This window comes from Bufo bufo, chromosome 1 (genome assembly GCF_905171765.1).
Source record: "Bufo bufo chromosome 1, aBufBuf1.1, whole genome shotgun sequence".
Taxonomy (NCBI): Eukaryota; Metazoa; Chordata; class Amphibia; order Anura; family Bufonidae; genus Bufo; species Bufo bufo.
The window spans coordinates 241267365-241288287 of NC_053389.1; the positions used below are offsets into that span (position 1 = coordinate 241267365).

At 43.3% G+C, this 20923-nt stretch overlaps 1 protein-coding gene across 3 annotated transcripts in view; it reads right to left on the reverse strand.

The window, feature by feature from the left end:
• The window catches only part of LOC121005272 (solute carrier organic anion transporter family member 1C1-like), a 175281-nt gene that overhangs the window by 100021 nt on the left and 54337 nt on the right, over positions 1 to 20923 (reverse strand). For 2 of the 3 annotated variants that reach the window (XM_040437907.1, XM_040437915.1), the window contains exons 3-8: positions 14098 to 14266; positions 3123 to 3264; positions 2917 to 3049; positions 2731 to 2846; positions 2003 to 2149; positions 1637 to 1735 (exon numbers count right to left, since the gene is read on the reverse strand). In XM_040437907.1, the coding sequence (XP_040293841.1) occupies positions 1637 to 1735; positions 2003 to 2149; positions 2731 to 2846; positions 2917 to 3049; positions 3123 to 3264; positions 14098 to 14217 (757 nt within the window). In that variant the 5' untranslated portion in view covers positions 14218 to 14266. The remainder of the gene's footprint in view (positions 1 to 1636; positions 1736 to 2002; positions 2150 to 2730; positions 2847 to 2916; positions 3050 to 3122; positions 3265 to 14097; positions 14267 to 20923) is intronic. The other variant, XM_040437923.1, reaches the window with a different exon arrangement.

The window sequence follows — 20923 nt, forward strand, 5'->3', positions numbered from 1 at the left end:
CTGTCATTTACCGCCCCCCCCCAGGCCCAGCCACCATCTTTCTTGACCACTTTAACACCTGGCTACTACACTTTCTTTCTGCCGACATCCCCGCTATCATCATGGGTGACTTCAACATCCCTATTGACTCCTGCCACTCAGCCGCCTCTAAGCTTCTATCACTCTCTTCCTCCTTCGGCCTCTCACAGTGGTCTTCCACTCCCAACCACAGAGATGGTCACACTCTGGATCTTATCTTTACCCGCCTCTGCTCCCTATCTAACCTTCCTAATTCACCTCTCCCCCTATCGGACCACAACCTACTCACTTTCTCTTCACTGGTCTCTTCTGCTGCTCCCCCGTTGCACACCCCCGCAGGAACCTTAAACAACTCGACTTTTGCTTGCTTTCTGACTCTCTTCTTCCACTCTCTACCATCTGTTCCCTCCAAGACCCAGATACTGCCACCACCCTGTATAACACCACTACAAGTACAGCTCTGGATACTGTTGCTCCCCTCACACACAGAAAAATCCGAAAAATCAACAGACAACCCTGGCACACTAATCTGACCCAAAAACTCAGACAAGCTTCCAGGGCTGCTGAGCGGCGATGCAAGAAATCCCAACCACTATCAGGCAGAAAACCCCTGAACCACTGTTTGCCCAGAGGGGAAGAAAGGGTGTGACCCTCCTTTCACTGTGTGGATGGTCCATGGAGTGCTGGAGCATCTTCTCGACTGCCACCACTCCTATCCTCTATGCCTACGCCTCCGTTGCGGGCCACTGCATCTCCATAACTGGCTGTACTATTGTACTCTACTGTACTGCCCAGTAAAGTGGACTATTACTTGCTGCACCTGACTGCCTCTCTGCCATCTGTAACTGCTACTCACCTACATCCACATTCAGCACTTGCTCCTTACATCTAACATTGCCTTTTTACATCCTACAATTTAGGCCTCTTTCACACAACCGTTTTTCTTTTCCATTTACGGACGGTTTTTTTGCATTCCGTATACGGAACCATTCATTTCAATGGTTCCGTAAAAAAAATGGCATGTACTCCGTATGCATTCCGTTTCCATTTTTCCGTTCCGTTAAAAGATCAAACATGTCCTATTATTGCCCGCAAATCACGTTACGTGGCTCCATTCAAGTCAATGGGTCCGCAAAAACAATGGAACACATACGTAAATGCATCTGTATGTCTTCCGTATCTGTTCCGTTTTTTCAGAACCATCTATTCAAAATTTGATGCCCAGCCTAATTTTTTCTATGTAATTACTGTATATGCCATACGGAAAAACGGAATGGAAAAACACAACAGTAACGGAAACACAACGGAAACAAAAAACGGAACAACGGATCCGTGAAAAACGGACTGCAAAACACTGAAAAAGCCATACGGTCGTGTGAAAGATGCCTTAACCATTTGATCTCCTGTAAATTAATAGGCCATACATGAGCTTCCTGCGTGTGTGTGTATATGTATGTATGTATGTATGTGTATGTATGTGTGTGTGTATATATATATATATATATATATATATATATTACACACAAATTGTATAACGTAGTATGATTGCACTGCCGCCAGTAATAGTAATTTTTATGGCAACACAATCAATGAAAATGAATAAATAACAGCAACTCACCCAAATCCACAAATCCGATATCTACGTAAAGCTTTGCAAAAAAAGAGCTAAGTGTAAATCCAACCATTGGGCCAAACAACGCCACGGTGTGCAGACAAGCTGAGGAGAGAAAATCAGCATAATTACAATAGGGCTATAATTGTGACAGGGGTGCAGTAATCCCAAAATTTGTGTTTCTTTTATAATCTACTCCTGTCTTCCACACTGGAAGGCAAACCTCAGCACTGCAAGGGTGACCCCAAGAATATCAGCTGATTATGAGGGTCCCAACAGAGAAGAGACTTCCAGGACTAGGCTTATCTACAGAGTTATGTACTGTAACTCCATCTACTACTTATATCTGCTAACCTATGACATCAACATTACCTATATAAAGCGGGGTGTTCTTCGGCTCAGCAAAATCATCAATGTAGGAGATTCCCAGAGGAGTAATGGGGGCTTCTCCGATTCCTCGCAACATATTCCCGACCAAGACATAAATCCAAACGTTAGAGCTTGTCTCCTTAACACACTCTGAAAATATAGACAGGTCACATGTAGCAGTAAAGCTGGTTTAGGCTTAGACAGACTGCCTAGACCTGCGCCAGATTTATCACAGGGGCTCAGGCTGGATGATAAATGTGGTGTATGGTCAGACCCTTTTGTCCAGCTCTGTACGAAGTATTGGTTGTCTTAGTTTGCAACTGAAGTTTACCCCGAAATTTATTTTGGTGTAAAATGTCACATATTAAGCAAAGCCCTCTTTCCTGTGAAGCCAGGCTGCTGTGTCGTGATATGTGGTTAATTTCTCTAAATCAGGATGCACCAAACAGTGCACATTAGTAAATACAAGTCATTGTGTATCATAATGAGCAATCTGCGGTGTTACATAGGACTGCAGTTAACATCTACTACATTACCCATTACCTGTATCCAGAGAGTTATCACTGTGTACCTGTGGTGTTACATAGGACTGCAGGTAACATCTTCTCTTGGAAAGTGGCCCTTCATGTACATACATTAACTGTATGTGGTTGCTGTTTGGCATGTGACTGTTTTTTCTCCTTTGTACTTTTTGTTATATTTTGATCACATGTCTCGGGTCAATTTCTTACCTGGTTTGATGTCCTCGGTCAATGTTGTGTTGGCCAGACATGGAGAGACACTATAGGTGGAGTCTGTAGAATTGATTGACGAAGACATTTCCGCCTTCACTGTATCATACTTATAACTGAAAAGAAAAGCATGGTGAATGCAATGCTGAAGCTCGCGGTCAGGATATAACATGGTGCGTTACGTACTGCCCCATGAAGAAATGTGGCATCGCTGTCAGGAAACTGCCGAAAGCCATCACGAAACAGCTACCAGCGATGATCCTCGGTCTGTGAAGCCTTGCCCCAAAGTAACTGGCAAAAGCAATCATAAGCAGGTTTCCTGTATGGAGAAAATAAAACACAAATAAAACGCCACAGACATAAAGGTATATTAAAGATAAAAAAATAATTACCAATCTCGAAGCTTCCATCCACTAACCCAGCTGTGGAGGTGGAAAGGTCGAAGCGGCGCTCGATCTGAGTTATTGAGCTCTTCATGTGACTCCCAGCAAATGCCTTAGCGAAATAACAGAAACAAAGAGCAACCAGGAAAGTCTGCAAAACAGAGGAGGAGGAAGATGACATTGCCTGTTGGAGCACTGCTACTGAATCACTGGAGAGCTTTGTCCTCCATTTCCCCCATTACATTGATATCCACAGTGACCCCATAAGAGCTGCTGTATTCTCCTGACAGGCAGGACCTTCAGGTGTGCAGTGAGAGGTGATGTCCTGTGTCTGATCACTTCCATCATGGCTCAGTGCTTTTCTAAACCTGGATTTCTTTTCACTGTTGCGTCTTGGGAATTTTGGTCTCTACGATATTTATCCATTTGGGTCTAGTTTTATGGAAAAGTATGACTTACCGAGCCCAGACGGAAAGCCCATTGCCAGTGTGTATGTAGTTTATATGATATCTTGTCAAGAAAGATGTGGTTTGCGCACAATCCTGTATTCCGTGCCACAAATTTGTGTGTGAGTTTGGACACTTCGGGCAGGCCACTATTCTGTCTAGGAAAATTAGGGAGGGTGGAATATCAAATCGATAGAAACTCGAGTGCATGACCTTAAAGGGGTTTTCGGCATAGGTTATCAATTTCTGATCTGTGAGGTCCAACTCCCAGCACTCTCGCTGATCAGCTGTTTGAAGAGGCCTCTTCCTAGGTCAGTGACGTCACAAGTGAATGGCCTAGGGCCTAGGCAGTAATACCAAGCTGTGGATGTTGCTGTGCTTGGTAGATTCTAAATGGCCACGGCGCTCCCCAGACACCCGGCAATCTTATAATGATGACCTGTACTGAGGATAGGTCATTAATATCTGAATCTCTAAAAACCCCTTTAAATTATGTTTCCGTCCATCTTCCATTTATGATATACAGGTGCATTTAGTATGATATAATTTATTTCAGTAATTCAACTAAATTGTATAGATGTCACGGTCATATTGGTGTTTGACTGTGACGCAGTTGCCGTGCAGACTGGTTGCCAGGGGCAACGTGTAGTTTGTGGTTTGCACTTGAACTTCCCCTTTAAGGTGCTGCTTGGTGAGCAAGGGGTTAATCTTCTGACAAGTGGGGATTAAGGTGTTTCCTCGGTGTGGCCGCAAGCTTGATATAAACCTGTGGCTTGCTGGCTGGGTGCAGTTGTACTACAGCCTTGATTGGTGTTGGAGCTTTGCTCCTTGCCTGGGTGTTCCAGCCCAGTCCTTGAGGGCCACCTTATGGAACATAAATTGTCCTCCCTTTTGTACCCTCCTTGTATCTTTTACCCTCACTTGTTGTATGTGTGGTGTAGGTTTATGTTCTGGGTGTGTGTAGCGTTTTGTTGGTTGTTACATATCTGGGCTGTTGTTGGTGTTGGTCCCTGCATGTATGCTATACGTTACCCTGTATGTTGATACCTCCGTGAGGGGGCTAGTTTCCCGGAGGGGTTAACCATTAGTCTGTATGCAGTGCTGCATGGGGCTGCCGTGCTCCTTGCAGCACGGGGTCCAGGCAGTATCAGGAGTGCTGGATACCTGTGTGTGTGTGTGTGTGTGTGTTGTCTGTACGGTGTGCTGTTTGGTGTGTGGGCACCTGTACTTATGCACGGGTTCCAGTCGTGGTGGCTGCGGCAGGTAAGTGTGTTTCCAGTGTTCTTACCTGCCGATCCAGATGCTGCATATGGTCATTTCCCTTCCACCTGTTACTAGGCAGCTGGAGACTCCGGTTCGTCTGAGTCCTTGAGGAACCGGTTGTCTCCTATTCCTGACCCCTATGCCAGGGACCGTCAGGGTCAGCAGGTTCCAGTGCATGAGCCCTCCCACCTTCAGGGTTTGCTCATGCGGTAAGGATATCAGGGTCAGGATTAGGGCGGCTGTGGGTTGTGGCCTGCTCCCTTCATTGTTGTCTGGCCTAGTAACAGTTACCATTATACGGTGGGGGGTTTTCCCCACTCCCCACCATGACGATAGATTTATTACGCACAGAGTTATCTATTTCAAGTGTTTTTTTATTTCTTTTAATGTTGATGATTATGGCTTACAGCTAGGCTTGAGCGAACCCGAACTGTAAAGTTAGCGCCCAATGAGAAACACGCTACAGTGTTTGGGGTCTGAGCAGTTCCGCCATATTGGCCACTGCAATTCTACAGTGATTTTGTTTTATATGTCTTGAATGTGCCTTCATTTGGCAATTGAACATTCCTTTGCACCTGGAATCCTTCATCACATGGTCTGATATGGGTGGGGCTCACAGTCCTGCTTTGTTCACATTGCACTGGCTGTCCTGCTAGGCATTTGTGTGCAGGCTGGGCTGTGAGCTGGATCACATCACCTTCAGACCGTGTTCACACCACAGTTAGCGTAGTGGTAGGACCCTTTGCCATGCTGAGTGACCGTGACGTGGTGCAATGATGGGCTCCGATATCTTCCTGACAGGAACATATTGGCGGAAGTCTCAGCTTTTAATATCTGCTTGTATGACCAGCTAGTTTAGTCAGTGACATATCCTTTTGGTGCATTTTCTTCAGTGATTTATATGATTGTATTTTCATCCGCACGGTGCTCTGCCTGTGCAGGATGCTTTTGTGGTGCATGTGGACCGCGCTGGCGTCCTCCTTTGTACGCATTAATTGCTCGGGATGGTCGTTTGCTGCGGTCCACATGCGGTGGGACTGCTCCCCCAATGAGAAACACGCTACAGTGTTTGGGGTTTGAGCAGCTCCTCCATATCTGCCACGATATTTCTGTGGTTCACATGCGATGGGACTGCTCGCCCAATGAGAAACACGCTACAGTGTTTGGGGTCTGAGCAGTTCCGCCATATTGGCCACTGCAATTCTACAGTGATTTTGTTTTATATGTCTTGAATGTGCCTTCATTTGGCAATTGAACATTCCTTTGCACCTGGAATCCTTCATCACATGGTCTGATATGGGTGGGGCTCACAGTCCTGCTTTGTTCACATTGCACTGGCTGTCCTGCTAGGCATTTGTGTGCAGGCTGGGCTGTGAGCTGGATCACATCACCTTCAGACCGTGTTCACACCACAGTTAGCGTAGTGGTAGGACCCCTTGCCATGCTGAGTGACCGTGACGTGGTGCAATGATGGGCTCCGATATCTTCCTGACAGGAACATATTGGCGGAAGTCTCAGCTTTTAATATCTGCTTGTATGACCAGCTAGTTTAGTCAGTGACATATCCTTTTGGTGCATTTTCTTCAGTGATTTATATGATTGTATTTTCATCCGCACGGTGCTCTGCCTGTGCAGGATGCTTCTGTGGTGCATGTGGACCGCGCTGGCGTCCTCCTTTGTACGCATTAATTGCTCGGGATGGTCGTTTGCTGCGGTCCACATGCGGTGGGACTGCTCCCCCAATGAGAAACACGCTACAGTGTTTGGGGTTTGAGCAGCTCCTCCATATCTGCCACGATATTTCTGTGGTTCACATGCGATGGGACTGCTCGCCCAATGAGAAACACGCTACAGTGTTTGGGGTCTGAGCAGTTCCGCCATATTGGCCACTGCAATTCTACAGTGATTTTGTTTCAGTTACATTTTCAGTTGAAATTCAACAATTTTTGGGTGGGAAGTACCACTGCTATACCTATTAGACCGGTAAAAAAAAAACATTTGTCAGTTACCTTTTTGTGGTGAAATTCACCAATTCTTGGGTGTAATATACCTCTCTTATACCTAGTTGACAGCTTAATAAATTTCAATAATTTATATTTTACATTTTCGGGTGACAATAAACAATTGTTTTCTGTCATAGACCCCTGCTCTACCAAGTAGACAGGTTAATACATTTCTGTAATTTTTCTGTTACATTCTTGGGTTGACATTATACAATTTTAGACGTGAATAAACTCCTGCTCTGCATAGGTGACAGGGAATAAAATTTCTGAAATGCTTCTTTAATTGATGCGCGCCACCTCCTTTGATTCAGTGCTTAAACTTAAACAAGTTGTACCACATTTAAGCTTCAATACTTTGTCCCATGTTTCAGCTATACTCTTTTGGCCAACATTTGTGCCTCAATAGCTTTTCCCACATTTCTTCTCGATCCCAATTTTTTTAAATAAATTTATCTCCCTTAAATTTGGTCTCTTTCTCACGCTCCCTCTCCGGCCTGGAACCCTGATTCCCCGCCACCCGTAATCACCATGGTAGGCGCATAAAAACATCGAAAGTTGATAGAGCGGATATCAAATTGGATCGTGAACATCACAGGGACGTGCGACATGGTGGGGCAGTAAGTATGCACACGCCTACACGAACTAACTGACAGGGGTCAGCCCCTGCAACTTTTGGGTCTCCAAATTGGACACATGGCCTGAGCTTGCCCTTTATGCCTTGGAGGTGCTGGCTTGCCCTGCAGCCGGTGTATTGTCTGAACGTGTGTTTAGCACGACTGGAGGGTTATATTTCCTAATGTTTTGGGGTGTACCCTAATAAAAATAAAAAATATTTAAACCAAAAAGCAGTGTAGGCTACCTCCTCCTCCTCCACCGCCACTTCCACCTACACCGCCACATCCACCGCCTCCTCAACCTCCTACTCCATATGGACCTGGTCCTCCTAGATCAAGATTACTATTTTTATGTATTTTATGTTATTTTAAGTCATTTCCCTATCCACATTTGTTTGCAGAACACTTGCCATGCTCTTAACCACATTTTGATGACATTTGCAGCCCTCTAGCCCTTTCCATGACATTTTTACAGCCATTTTAGTGCTCAAAAGTTCGGGTCCCCATTGACTTCAATGGGGTTCGGGGTAAAGTTCAGGTCCCGAACTCACTCAAACTTTTTTCCAAAGTTCGGTCGAACCTGAACATCCAGGTGTCCGCACAACTCTACTTACAGCTAATGAAAACCCAAAGTCATTGTCTCAGAAAATTAGAATAAGACAAATTAAAAAACTATTTCTAATAAAGAAATGTTGGCGTACTGAAAAGTATGTACAGTATATGCACTCAATACTTGATTGGGACTCCTTTTGCCTGAATTACTGCATCAATGCAGCGTGGCATGGAGGCGATCAGTGTATGCCACTGCTGAGGTGTTTTGGAAGCCCAGGTTGCTTTGATAGCAGCCTTCAGCTCCTCTGCATTGTTGGGTCTGATATCCTTCATCTTCCTCTTGAAAACTCCATAGATTCTCTATGGGTTTTAGGTCAGGCGAGTTTGTTGGTCCATCAAGCACAGTAATACCGTAGTGCACTCCCCATATAAATTCTTTGGAAATAACAATTCTCTGAGTTAAATGGGCTGTCTAGTTTTGGAAAGTACATTTTAAAATACCCTGTAGGGACATTTTGAGTTGATACAAGGTGGTACCAGTAAAGAAAACGGCTACATCTCTCACTCTTTTTCTCTCTGGAGGACCCAGCACCTGTTTTCAGATGAAAAAAACATTTTCCAGAGTCTGAAAGAAGAGTGGAGAGGCAAAAAATCCAAGTTGCTCGAGGTCCAGTGTGAAGTTTTCCCAGTCAGTGATGGTTTAGGGAGTCATGTCATCTGCTGGTGTTGGTCCACTGTGTTATATCAAGTCAAAAGTCAGCGCAGCCGTCTACAAGGAATTTTTAGAGCACTTCAGGCTTCCTTCTGCTGACAAGCTTTATAAAGATGCTGATTTAAATTTTCCTGCAGGACTTGGCACCTATCCACACTGCCAAAAATACCAATACCTGGTTTGATAACCATGGTATTACTGTGCTTGATTGGCCAGCAAAATTGCCTGACCTAAACCCCATGGAGAATCTATGGGTTTTGTCAAGAGGAATATGAGACGCCAAACCCAACAATGCAGAGGAGCTGAAGGTTGCTATTAAAACAAACTGGGCTTCCACATCTCCATGCCACTCCGGATTGATGCAGTTATCCGTACAAAAGGAGCCCCAACCAAGTATTGAGTGCATATACTGAACATACTTTTCAGTAAGCCATCATTTCTGTATTAAAAATAATTTTTCAAATGCTCCTATATACTGACTTTTGGGTTTTTATTAACTGTCAGCCATAATCATCAACATAAAAAGAAATAAATGCTTGAAGTAGATCATTCTGTATCTAATGAGTCTATAAAATATGAGTTTCACTTTTTGAATTGAATTACTGGAGTACAGTAAATTAACTTTTCGATAATATTCTAATTTATTGAGTTGCACCTGTTGTTGTTCACATTTTCCCAACACTGTAACATCGTTTCTGCTATAGCCTATCCCCTGTCCATCTTTGCTATGTCTGTTTTTAAGAAATTATATCTAAACCCATTGAATAGCTGGGAAAATGTCACCCTGTGTGTGTGACCGGACCTATCATATCATCTAATCTATGATGGCTGTAGCTTCTTATATGGGATCTATATATGCAGAATTTACAGTATGGGAAATGAATGTCTATTCAACAGTGATTTATTTATTTTTTCTATTTCCTCAGGAGATAACTATCTCTTCTCTTCTAAGTTCAGTAGGTCTTTTGCTATCAGCATGCCTTTTCTCTTCCAGGGCTCTATCAAGCCACTAGTAATTCCCTGGGGGCCTTCTGTGTGTAGCGATACCTGAAAAGGAAGTTTGAAAGATTCTCTGAGACTAGGTAGACTGGACAGACCAGGCAGACTGAGTGTTTGTTTTATTTTAAAAAAACAAGTCTCGTGTGTCACAGGCACTACAGGTCTAGTGTCAAGCTTGCTTCTCCTCCTCCCCTGGTGCCTGCTGGAATGGAAGTATGACATGCCATCTACATGCATGTTAGCAGTAAGGTATTCATGACACATGGGCATTGAATGGCTGGCATTATTTAGATGGCTCATCATACTTCTGGTCCAGTGGGAACCAGAGGCGGAAGAGAAGGGAATGGGTGGTAGACTCAGAGCACGTTTGACAGGTGAGACTTTTTTTTAAATTATTTTTGCACCCTGCCTGGCCATTTCAACAGGGGTTCCTGGTCTCTAAGAACCTCTTTAACCACCTCCCGACCGCCTAACGCACGGATGCGTCCGGAAGGTGGTTGATTCATTCCTCCTGGACGCATCCGTGCGTCATCTCGCGAGACGCGAGATTTCCTGTGAACGCGCGCACACAGGCGCGCGCGCTCACAGGAACGGAAGGTAAGAGAGTCGATCTCCAGCCTGCCAGCGGCGATTGTTCGCTGGCAGGCTGGAGATGTGATTTTTTTAACCCCTAACAGGTATATTAGACGCTGTTATGATAACAGCGTCTAATATACCTGCTACCTGGTCCTCTGGTGGTCCCCTTTGTTTGGATCGACCACCAGAGGATACAGGTAGCTCAGTAAAGTAGCACCAAACACCACTACACTACACTACACCCCCCCCCCGTCACTTATTAACCCCTTATTCACCCCTGATCACCCCAGATCACCCCATATAGACTCCCTGATCACCACCCTGTCATTGATCACCCCCCTGTCATTGATAACCCCCTGTAAGGCTCCATTCAGAGGTCCGTATGAATTTTACGGATCCACTGATAGATGGATCGGATCCGCAAAACACATACGGACGTCTGAATGGAGCCTTACAGGGGAGTGATCAATGACGGAGGTGATCACCCCATATAGACTCCCTGATCACCCCCCTGTCATTGATAACCCCCTGTAAGGCTCCATTCAGAGGTCCGTATGAATTTTACGGATCCACTGATAGATGGATCGGATCCGCAAAACACATACGGACGTCTGAATGGAGCCTTACAGGGGAGTGATCAATGACGGAGGTGATCACCCCATATAGACTCCCTGATCACCCCCCTGTCATTGATCACCCCCCTGTCAGGCTGCATTCAGATGTCCGTATGATTTTTACGGATCCACTGATACATGGATCGGATCCGCAAAACACATACGGACATCTGAATGGAGCCTTATAGGGGGGTGATCAATGACAGGGGGGTGATCACCCCATATAGACTCCCTGATCACCCCCCTGTCATTGATCACCCCCCTGTCAGGCTGCATTCAGATGTCCGTATTATTTTTACGGATCCACTGATACATGGATCGGATCCGCAAAACACATACGGACATCTGAATGGAGCCTTATAGGGGGGTGATCAATGACAGGGGGGTGATCACCCCATATAGACTCCCTGATCACCCCCCTGTCATTGATCACCCCCCTGTCATTGATCACCCCCCTGTCAGGCTGCATTCAGATGTCCGTATGATTTTTACGGATCCACTGATACATGGATCGGATCCGCAAAACACGGACATCTGAATGGAGCCTTATAGGGGGGTGATCAATGACAGGGGGGTGATCACCCCATATAGACTCCCTGATCACCCCCCTGTCATTGATCACCCCCCTGTCATTGATCACCCCCCTGTAAGGCTCCATTCAGACATTTTTTTGGCCCAAGTTAGCGGAAATTATTATTTTTTTTCTTACAAAGTCTCATATTCCACTAACTTGTGTCAAAAAATAAAATCTCACATGAACTCACCATACCCCTCACGGAATCCAAATGCGTAAAATTTTTTAGACATTTATATTCCAGACTTCTTCTCACGCTTTAGGGCCCCTAGAATGCCAGGGCAGTAGAAATACCCCACATGTGACCCCATTTCGGAAAGAAGACACCCCAAGGTATTCCGTGAGGGGCATATTGAGTCCATGAAAGATTGAAATTTTTGTCCCAAGTTAGCGGAAAGGGAGACTTTGTGAGAAAAAAAAATAAAATATCAATTTCCGCTAACTTGTGCCAAAAAAAAAAAAAAATTCTATGAACTCGCCATGCCCCTCATTGAATACCTTGGGGTGTCTTCTTTCCAAAATGGGGTCACATGTGGGGAAATTTATACTGCCCTAGCATTTTAGGGGCCCCAAAGCGTGAGAAGAAGTCTGGTATCCAAATGTCTAAAAATGCCCTCCTAAAAGGAATTTGGGCACCTTTGCGCATCTAGGCTGCAAAAAAGTGTCACACATCTGGTATCGCCGTACTCAGGAGAAGTTGGGGAATGTGTTTTAGGGTGTCATTTTACATATACCCATGCTGGGTGAGAGAAATATCTTGGTCAAATGCCAACTTTGTATAAAAAAATGGGAAAAGTTGTCTTTTGCCAAGATATTTCTCTCACCCAGCATGGGTATATGTAAAATGACACCCCAAAACACATTCCCCAACTTCTCCTGAATACGGAGATACCACATGTGTGACACTTTTTTGCAGCCTAGGTGGGCAAAGGGGCCCACATTCCAAAGAGCACCTTTAGGATTTCACAGGTCATTTACCTACTTACCACACATTAGGGCCCCTGGAAAATGCCAGGGCAGTATAACTACCCCACAAGTGACCCCATTTTGGAAAGAAGACACCCCAAGGTATTCCGTGAGGGGCATGGCGTGTTCCTAGAATTTTTCTATTTTTTGTCACAAGTTAGTGGAAAATGATGATTTTTTTTTTTTTCTTACAAAGTCTCATATTCCACTAACTTGTGACAAAAAATAAAAACTTCCATGAACTCACTATGCCCATCAGCGAATACCTTGGGGTGTCTTCTTTCCAAAATGGGGTCACTTGTGGGGTAGTTATACTGCCCTGGCATTCTAGGGGCCCAAATGTGTGGTAAGGAGTTTGAAATCAAATTCTGTAAAAAATGACCAGTGAAATCCGAAAGGTGCTCTTTGGAATATGGGCCCCTTTGCCCACCTAGGCTGCAAAAAAGTGTCACACATCTGGTATCTCCGTATTCAGGAGAAGTTGGGGAATGTGTTTTGGGGTGTCATTTTACATATACCCATGCTGGGTGAGAGAAATATCTTGGCAAAAGACAACTTTTCCCATTTTTTTATACAAAGTTGTCTTTTGCCAAGATATTTCTCTCACCCAGCATGGGTATATGTAAAATGACACCCCAAAACACATTCCCCAACTTCTCCTGAATACGGAGATACCACATGTGTGACACTTTTTTGCAGCCTAGGTGGGCAAAGGGGCCCACATTCCAAAGAGCACCTTTCGGATTTCACCAGCCATTTTTTACAGAATTTGATTTCAAACTCCTTACCACACATTTGGGCCCCTAGAATGCCAGGGCAGTATAACTACCCCACAAGTGACCCCATTTTGGAAAGAAGACACCCCAAGGTATTCGCTGATGGGCATAGTGAGTTCATGGAAGTTTTTATTTTTTGTCACAAGTTAGTGGAATATGAGACTTTGTAAGAAAAAAAAATAAAAAATCATCATTTTCCGCTAACTTGTGACAAAAAATAAAAAGTTCTATGAACTCACTATGCCCATCAGCGAATACCTTAGGGTGTCTACTTTCCGAAATGGGGTCATTTGTGGGGTGTTTGTACTGTCTGGCCATTGTAGAATCTCAGGAAACATGACAGGTGCTCAGAAAGTCAGAGCTGCTTCAAAAAGTGGAAATTCACATTTTTGTACCATAGTTTGTAAACGCTATAACTTTTACCCAAACCATTTTTTTTTTACCCAAACCTTTTTTTTTTATCAAAGACATGTAGAACAATAAATTTAGAGCAAAATTTATATATGGATCTCGGTTTTTTTGCAAAATTTTACAACTGAAAGTGAAAAATGTCATTTTTTTGCAAAAAAATCGTCAAATTTCGATTAATAACAAAAAAAGTAAAAATGTCAGCAGCAATGAAATACCACCAAATGAAAGCTCTATTAGTGAGAAGAAAAGGAGGTAAAATTCATTTGGGTGGTAAGTTGCATGACCGAGCAATAAACGGTGAAAGTAGTGTAGGTCAGAAGTGTAAAAAGTGGCCTGGTCTTTCAGGGTGTTTAAGCCATAGGGGCTGAGGTGGTTAAAGAACTTCCTTATTTTTCATCAGGTGTGTGTGGGTTGGAGGTGGGTGGTAATCTATCTTATTATGATCCCTTGTAATAACCAGCCATGAAAATGGTGTTACCTTTAGCGAAGCACAGTAGGAGAACTTATTCTTCTTCTGGGGGGCTGTGGTGGTTCCATTCTGGACAGTTGCGCTGATGTTCAGGTTGTTGAGCTCACTGCTTTCTTTCTCCACCGCCATGTTGCACGATTATCCTACACACCAATAAATATGGACTAATAATCAGCATGTAATGACAAGCAAAAAATTATAATTTTTTTTATAAATCGTCTCAGTCAAATGATTCATCTGTTCTACATGTTACATCTGCATAAAATCTCCAATTTGTGGTCCCCAATGCACGGGCAACATCCGTGCGGATTCCGCAGACGGATCCAGGCCCATTCAACTTGAATGGGTCTGTGATACGTCCGCACAGCAAACAAAATAGAACATGTTCTATTTTGCGATGCGGAGGCATGTAGAGAAAGGCCACGGAAGCAATCAAAGGATTGCATGTCAAAGTCCCTTTGTGGGACTAATAAGTGGCTAAAATTGAGAATTAAATAAACTTTTATTTAAAAAAAACGGTGCTAAAAATACTTTTTCCATTGAAAAAATGCTTTTAAATTTGAAAAATTTCATTTTTGGTATTACTGCATCCATAATGACCCACACTACACAATTATCAAGTAATTTATCCCACAAGGTGATCTCCATAAAAAAGAAAAATGAATAAAAAGCCATCAAAAAACTTTATGTATCCCAAATTGATGGTAATGAAAACTACAAACTGTACTGCAAAACTCAAGCCCTCACCCATTTCCGTAGAAAGCACAATAAAAAAAAGTTATGGGTTGGGTCTTGGGATGCAGTGATGCAGGATCATTTTCTTTTTTTAAAACGGGGGTTTTATTCTTCAAAGTTAGTAAAACTTTTAAAAAAAACAATGATTTTGATATCACTGTAATGGTACTGACCCACAGAGTAAAATTATGTTATTCATGCCACAAAGTGAATGTCACAAAATTTACAACATAAAAATTCAATGTCGTCGATCTCCCCCGAAATAGTTAATGAGAATTAATCAATAAGTTATATGTACCCCACAATGATGCCATTATAAACTACAACTTTTCCTGCAAAAACCATGCCCTCATAGGACTACATTGACGAGAAAATAATAAAAAGTTATAGCTCTTCGAATGCGACAATGAAAAAATTATAAAAATTGCTTGGTCTCTAAGGTCCAAAACAGGCTGGTCAAAAATAGGTTAACTGCTTGAGTATCAGCAGATCACTTACTAGTTGTCACATATAGAATAGGGGTCCCGTCTTCATGTGCTTTCCACTAGTGTCATCTCATCTCAAATCTTTGATCAGTGGTCAGTCAGTGCAGAGTTTGCATTGATGTGGAGTCTTGTAAACTGGGCAATGTCCACAGTGGTAGATCCCGGCGTTGTATAAGACCTTATAGAACCTACGTCTCAACTTTCTTCAAATATCTTCCAATCCTCACTGAGTAGTCGCTACTATCTATCCTGGGGGTGTTAGACTGGTTTGGGAAGGTTTTTGTACACAGATAGACGCCCTCTACATTGCCTAACATAGTCCTCATTTCCAGATGTTCTTATCTGCACAAGGAAAGGTCCAATGTGGGGCTCTAATGAGCATCATCTGGTTTTAGAGACCAGTGTACCTTTTTCTGCTCCCATAAATGAAGCGATCAGTGGAGAAAGGAGTGTTTGCTCATTAGTCGGCTGACTGATGGGTGTCTGGATGGGTCAAAGATTGCCTGAACAAAGATTTCTAGTTAAATGACAACCACTGGTAACCATCAATGCAAACACTGTTACCCAACTTTCCACACACCCTGAATGACATAACTCTGCATTATTATGTAGACTTTTATCCCCCTTTCTCCATCTATCTTAGGGCTCATGCACACAACCCTATGTATTTTGCATTCCACAAAAAACGGATCCGCAAAACACACGGGTGACATCCGTGTGCATTCCAGAACGGAACAGCTGGCCCCTGATACAGTCCAATCCTTATCCGTAATACGGACAATAATAGGACATGTTCTATTTCTTAGCGGAACGGACATACGGAAACGGAATGCACACCGAGTACCTTCCGTTTTTTATGCGGACCCATTGAAATGAATGGTTCCGTATAATGGAACGGACATGGAAAGAAATTACGTTGATGTGCATGAGCCTTGCGTGTTTGTTTTTCGCCGTAGGTTCTGGGATTATGTTTATGAATGTTATGCCCAGGGGCAAATAGATTCAGTAGTAGTTTGGTGTGACAAGAGCATCTCTTTGCCCCTGGGCATACACATTCATATATGGTTATATCCTAGTCACACTGGAGGGTCAATTTCTCTATAATTTTTTTTTTTAATATTTGAATTCTGGGATTATATTTATATGCCAGAAAGCTCAGAACCTACAGAGCTATAGGTGCCTCACAGACAGGGAGATTGTTTATACCAAGAGGCCTAGAGGGAACCCATCACCATGAAAATGCAGACAGTAGGTTATAGAGCAGGAGGAGCTGAGCAGATTGATATATGGTTTTATTGGAAAAGATTCAATATAACTAGTTATTTGTTCATTTAAAACTATTTTAAAGCGCTCTGCTCAAACGTCATGTGTGTCGTCCTAATCATTGACTAACAAGTATAACAACTAACCGCATGACTAAGCATACAGAGATGCACTATATGGAACACATCTCTTAGTCATTGAAATGTATAAAATCCAGCCCCCGGCCAGGCAATTTGCCTTTACAAACATTTGTGAATGACTCGTTCGTAAGAGCTCACTGAATTCTAGCGTGGTACTGTAATAGGATGCCACTATCATAACAAGTGAGTTCCTTAAATTTCTTCAGTTCTAGATATTCTACTATCAACTGTGAGTGGTATTATTGCCAAAAGGAAGCGACTATGCCACTTCCTCTATTGGACTCGGCGATTATGAGATCTCCGGGTGTCCAGTAGGGTTGCATCGGGTATTGAACTTTCGATACCCAATCAATACTTTTGTGCCTTGATCTATCCGATACTGGGCTTTGCTATTTTCCTAGTATTTTCCTCGGCACGCACCATGTTCCTCCTTCTCCACTGTGCAGGCTGATGAGGAGTCCCTCCCCACTCTGATGTGACTGCCGCTGGCCACCAATGAGAAGATAATACTGAGGAGGAGGGGAGGGGCTGTTAACACTGCGCCACCAATGCATAAAATTAACCCATAAATACAAATGTAGGCGGCGGGTGCTGGCTGTATCACACAGACGGCACCCGTCCTCAGTGACAGGGATCCTGTGAACCCTGTAAATTAACCTCTCAAGTGAGGCACCTGAGGGGTTAATTGACCCGGTTCAGCTTTATCCCTGTCACTGACACTGGGTGCTGGCTGTTTGATACAGCTGGGGCCCACCACCTACATTTGTATTTGGGGATTAATTATATTCATTGGTGGCGCAGTGCCCTCCCCCCAGTATTATAATCATTGGAGGCGCAGTGCCCCCCCCCCTCGTCCCCCCAGTATTATATTCATTGATGGCAGTGGCCACAGGGTCCCATCCTCCTCAGTATTCTCATTGGGGGCAGTGGCAGCTTCCGATCGGAGTAGTGATATCGTGGGGCTCTGATCGGTTACCATACCAGCCGGGGTGCTACTGAAGCCATGGCTTTTTTGGTGTTTTATTTTTTTCGCATGGTATCGAGTTTCGCAATACTTTTTTATGGTATCGAATTCGAATCAAAATTTTGGTATTCTGACAACCCTAGTTTAGGGTACAGCAGAGCTGAAGGGTCTTAGTAAACCCTGATCACCTCTGTAGCTCTGCCAGTGTACAGTATAATGCTCACCCATAAGGGACTGTTTTCCCCTGTAATTGGGCTCCTTTGGATGATTGAGGTACTGTACAGTGGAAAAGTGCAAAATACAAAAAGTGTCAATGTCCCCCAGAGGTCTTTTAATGAATTATGTGGCAAAATAGATTAAAATTGAGTAAAAATGAAAGGAAAAACTAAAATGCCCACAAGAACTGGAAAATAAATGGAAAAAAATGAATCTTTTTTTATTTTTTTTTGCACAGTTTTCCTCAAATAAAACTGAAAAGGAACAGGGCCTTCGAAGTGAAGGAGGAGTGAGCAGCCGTGCATGCGTGGCCATTCTTCACCACCAAGGGAGTTCTGCCTCTGCTATTTACAGCAGTTCCATAGCGTTTAACTGAGTGGCTGCTGCATTTGCGTGGCTTGCTCTACATTCACTGCTATGGGACCTCTGAAAACTGCCGAGCGTGCTGGCTTGGCTACTTTTGGAAATTTAATAGCAGTGAACGCAGAGTATGCTGCCCCTGCATGGTGCACTCTCCGTCACTTTGGAGACCTCTCTGTTCTCGAGAGAGGAGTGGATTCCAGAGGTGGGACCTTCCATTTTGTGGCATATTCTAGCGAGATGTAACAAATAGATGGGAAAACCCCTTTTAAGATGATCATTAACCCCTTAAGGACCGGACCTATATTTGTTTTTGCTGTTTTCTTTTTTTTTCTCCCCACATCCAAGAGCCATAACTTTTTTTTTTCCATTTTCCATTCACATAGCCATGTAAGGACTTATTTATTGAGTGCAAGTTGTATTTTTTTAATGGCACCATTTATTTAATTTACCATGTCGCTCATTGGAAAGTGGGGGAAAAATACGATTATGGCGATAGCAAATTTGTATAGTTTTTATTTTGTTTTACTTACCGGTACTTTAAAAAAACAACATTTTGTATTCATCATCGTTTTCTGACAGTCGTTTTTATTGGTATCTTTTTGGGGTATATATGTCTTTTTGATCACTTTATTCAATTTTGGAGGGAGGGTGAACAAAAAAAATTGCAAATTTCAGATTTTTATTTTTTCATTACAGGAAAAATATTTTTTATATTTTTTAAAGGTTTGGCCATTTTGGGACGCAGCCATACCTTTCGTTTTTTTTTTTATTTGTAAATTTGGGAATGAGGGTGATTTGAATTATTTATATTTATATATAATACTGTTGCAGTCTATGGGATTCTGAGATGCTGCCTGCTGAGCTGTGCCTCATGCATGTCTTTACAGCAGTTAACCATGGCAGACCTGGGAACTTTCAGAAGACCCCAGGCTGTCATGGTAACCGATCAGAAGGCAAAGCCTCTCTCTGCCCAACCCCACAGATGCCACCATCACTATTGACTGGGGCATCTGAGGGGTTACTGCGGTAAGGTGCTTGGTGTATTATAAAGCTGGCACTTGCCTATAGAGTGGGCTCAGCATGGCAGCCCCACTCCATGCAACCCCTTCAGCATAAGGACGCACATGTACATGATGTGGTAAGGGGTTAAAGAGCTAACCAGTGAGCCCCTTTCACACTAGTAAGGAAAAGTGCTTATTGGTTACTGCATAGCGCCTGTCACATAGATATAACTCCTATCGCTGTGGAACAGGGACCAGTAATAACCAATGAGTGAAAGCAGTTAAGGAAAACCCTCATTTAAGAATAGGAGGTAGAATGGCAGGGAAGGAAATGTTGCCAGTTAAGGCCGTATTACACTGCATGATTGTTGGGCCAATTATTTGAAACAGTTGTTCATAGGAGCCCTTATTCCTGATAACTGGCCCATATAATCAGGCTGCTGTCAGCTATCGCTCGTTTGTCGACTGATTTGCATATTTCATCAAGAGCCACAATTATTGTCAGCACATCTTCCTGTGTAATAGATGTTATTCCAGTATCGTTCCTCCCACATGAACTTTGCATCAGCCCGTGTAATAGACCGATGAAAACAAACCAACTTTTTTTTGCGGCCCCTTCAATTAGACAGTTATGACAGCATGGCCCTTAGACCAATAAAGGTTGTACACCTCTACTTTAGCCCCTTCAGTACCGATCCACTTCTAACCTTAAATCCCAGGCTGATGTTTGCAAATCTGACGTTTAAGGTTCTTCATGTTAGTGATAAATTTAAAGTATAACTGTCGTATTTTTTTTTTTTGGAGTATTGGATTGTGGTGATTAATATCTCCTTGGTGGCCCTATTTCAACTTTTCACTGTGTACTCAATTACCCCTTAATTCCACATTTTTGTTCCCTGTACTGCCTACTTTTACTTGTGCTTAAAATAGGGTTGCTAGGCATGGTCCGTCTATCTGTTAAAGGACGGAGCACGCAGCGTGCAGGCTCACATTACTGACAGACAGGGACTGTAAGTAAATGATTAAAGCCAGGTCATCCCCAGCAGCTGATAACAGTGCCTGGGCTGTGTGCACTTCCCCCTGTCCCTGCGCTTGGCAGACGCTCCCTCAATCAGCAGAGCAGGAGAAGGCAGAGTGGAACCAGCGCAGACCGGGAAGGGAGATCTGCCGTCTGCTCCGTGTATAAATGAGAGCAACATGTGGTAAGAGGACCCCTTTGTACTGCAGGAGATTAACCCTTTAGGGGGGAGGGCTCTGGTTACTGACACTTTTGGGGGGTATTGTTACTGGCTAGTGAGGGCAGGCGGGATTAGCCTCAGGGTGAGGGCAGTGGCGGCCATCTTAACTGAATAGTGAAATTGCAGTTTTATGCAGACTGGTTGCTAAGGGCTGAATCTTATTAAATATGGGGTAAGTCAGTCTAATAGTAACTGATTCTGGAATATCATGTTATTAGCAACTACATATATGAAAATTGAAATTAGGGTCTAAGTGTGACAGTTATCCTTTAAGTCAATATGTTTTACCTTTTTTATTTATAAAAAAAATCCCAAATTTTCTGAATCTGGAAAAATTTGCATTTTTCTAAAATTTAAATTTCTCTGCTTTTAAGACAGATAGCGATACTTCATAAAATAGTTATTACTAGTGTTGAGCGAACTTGTGTTT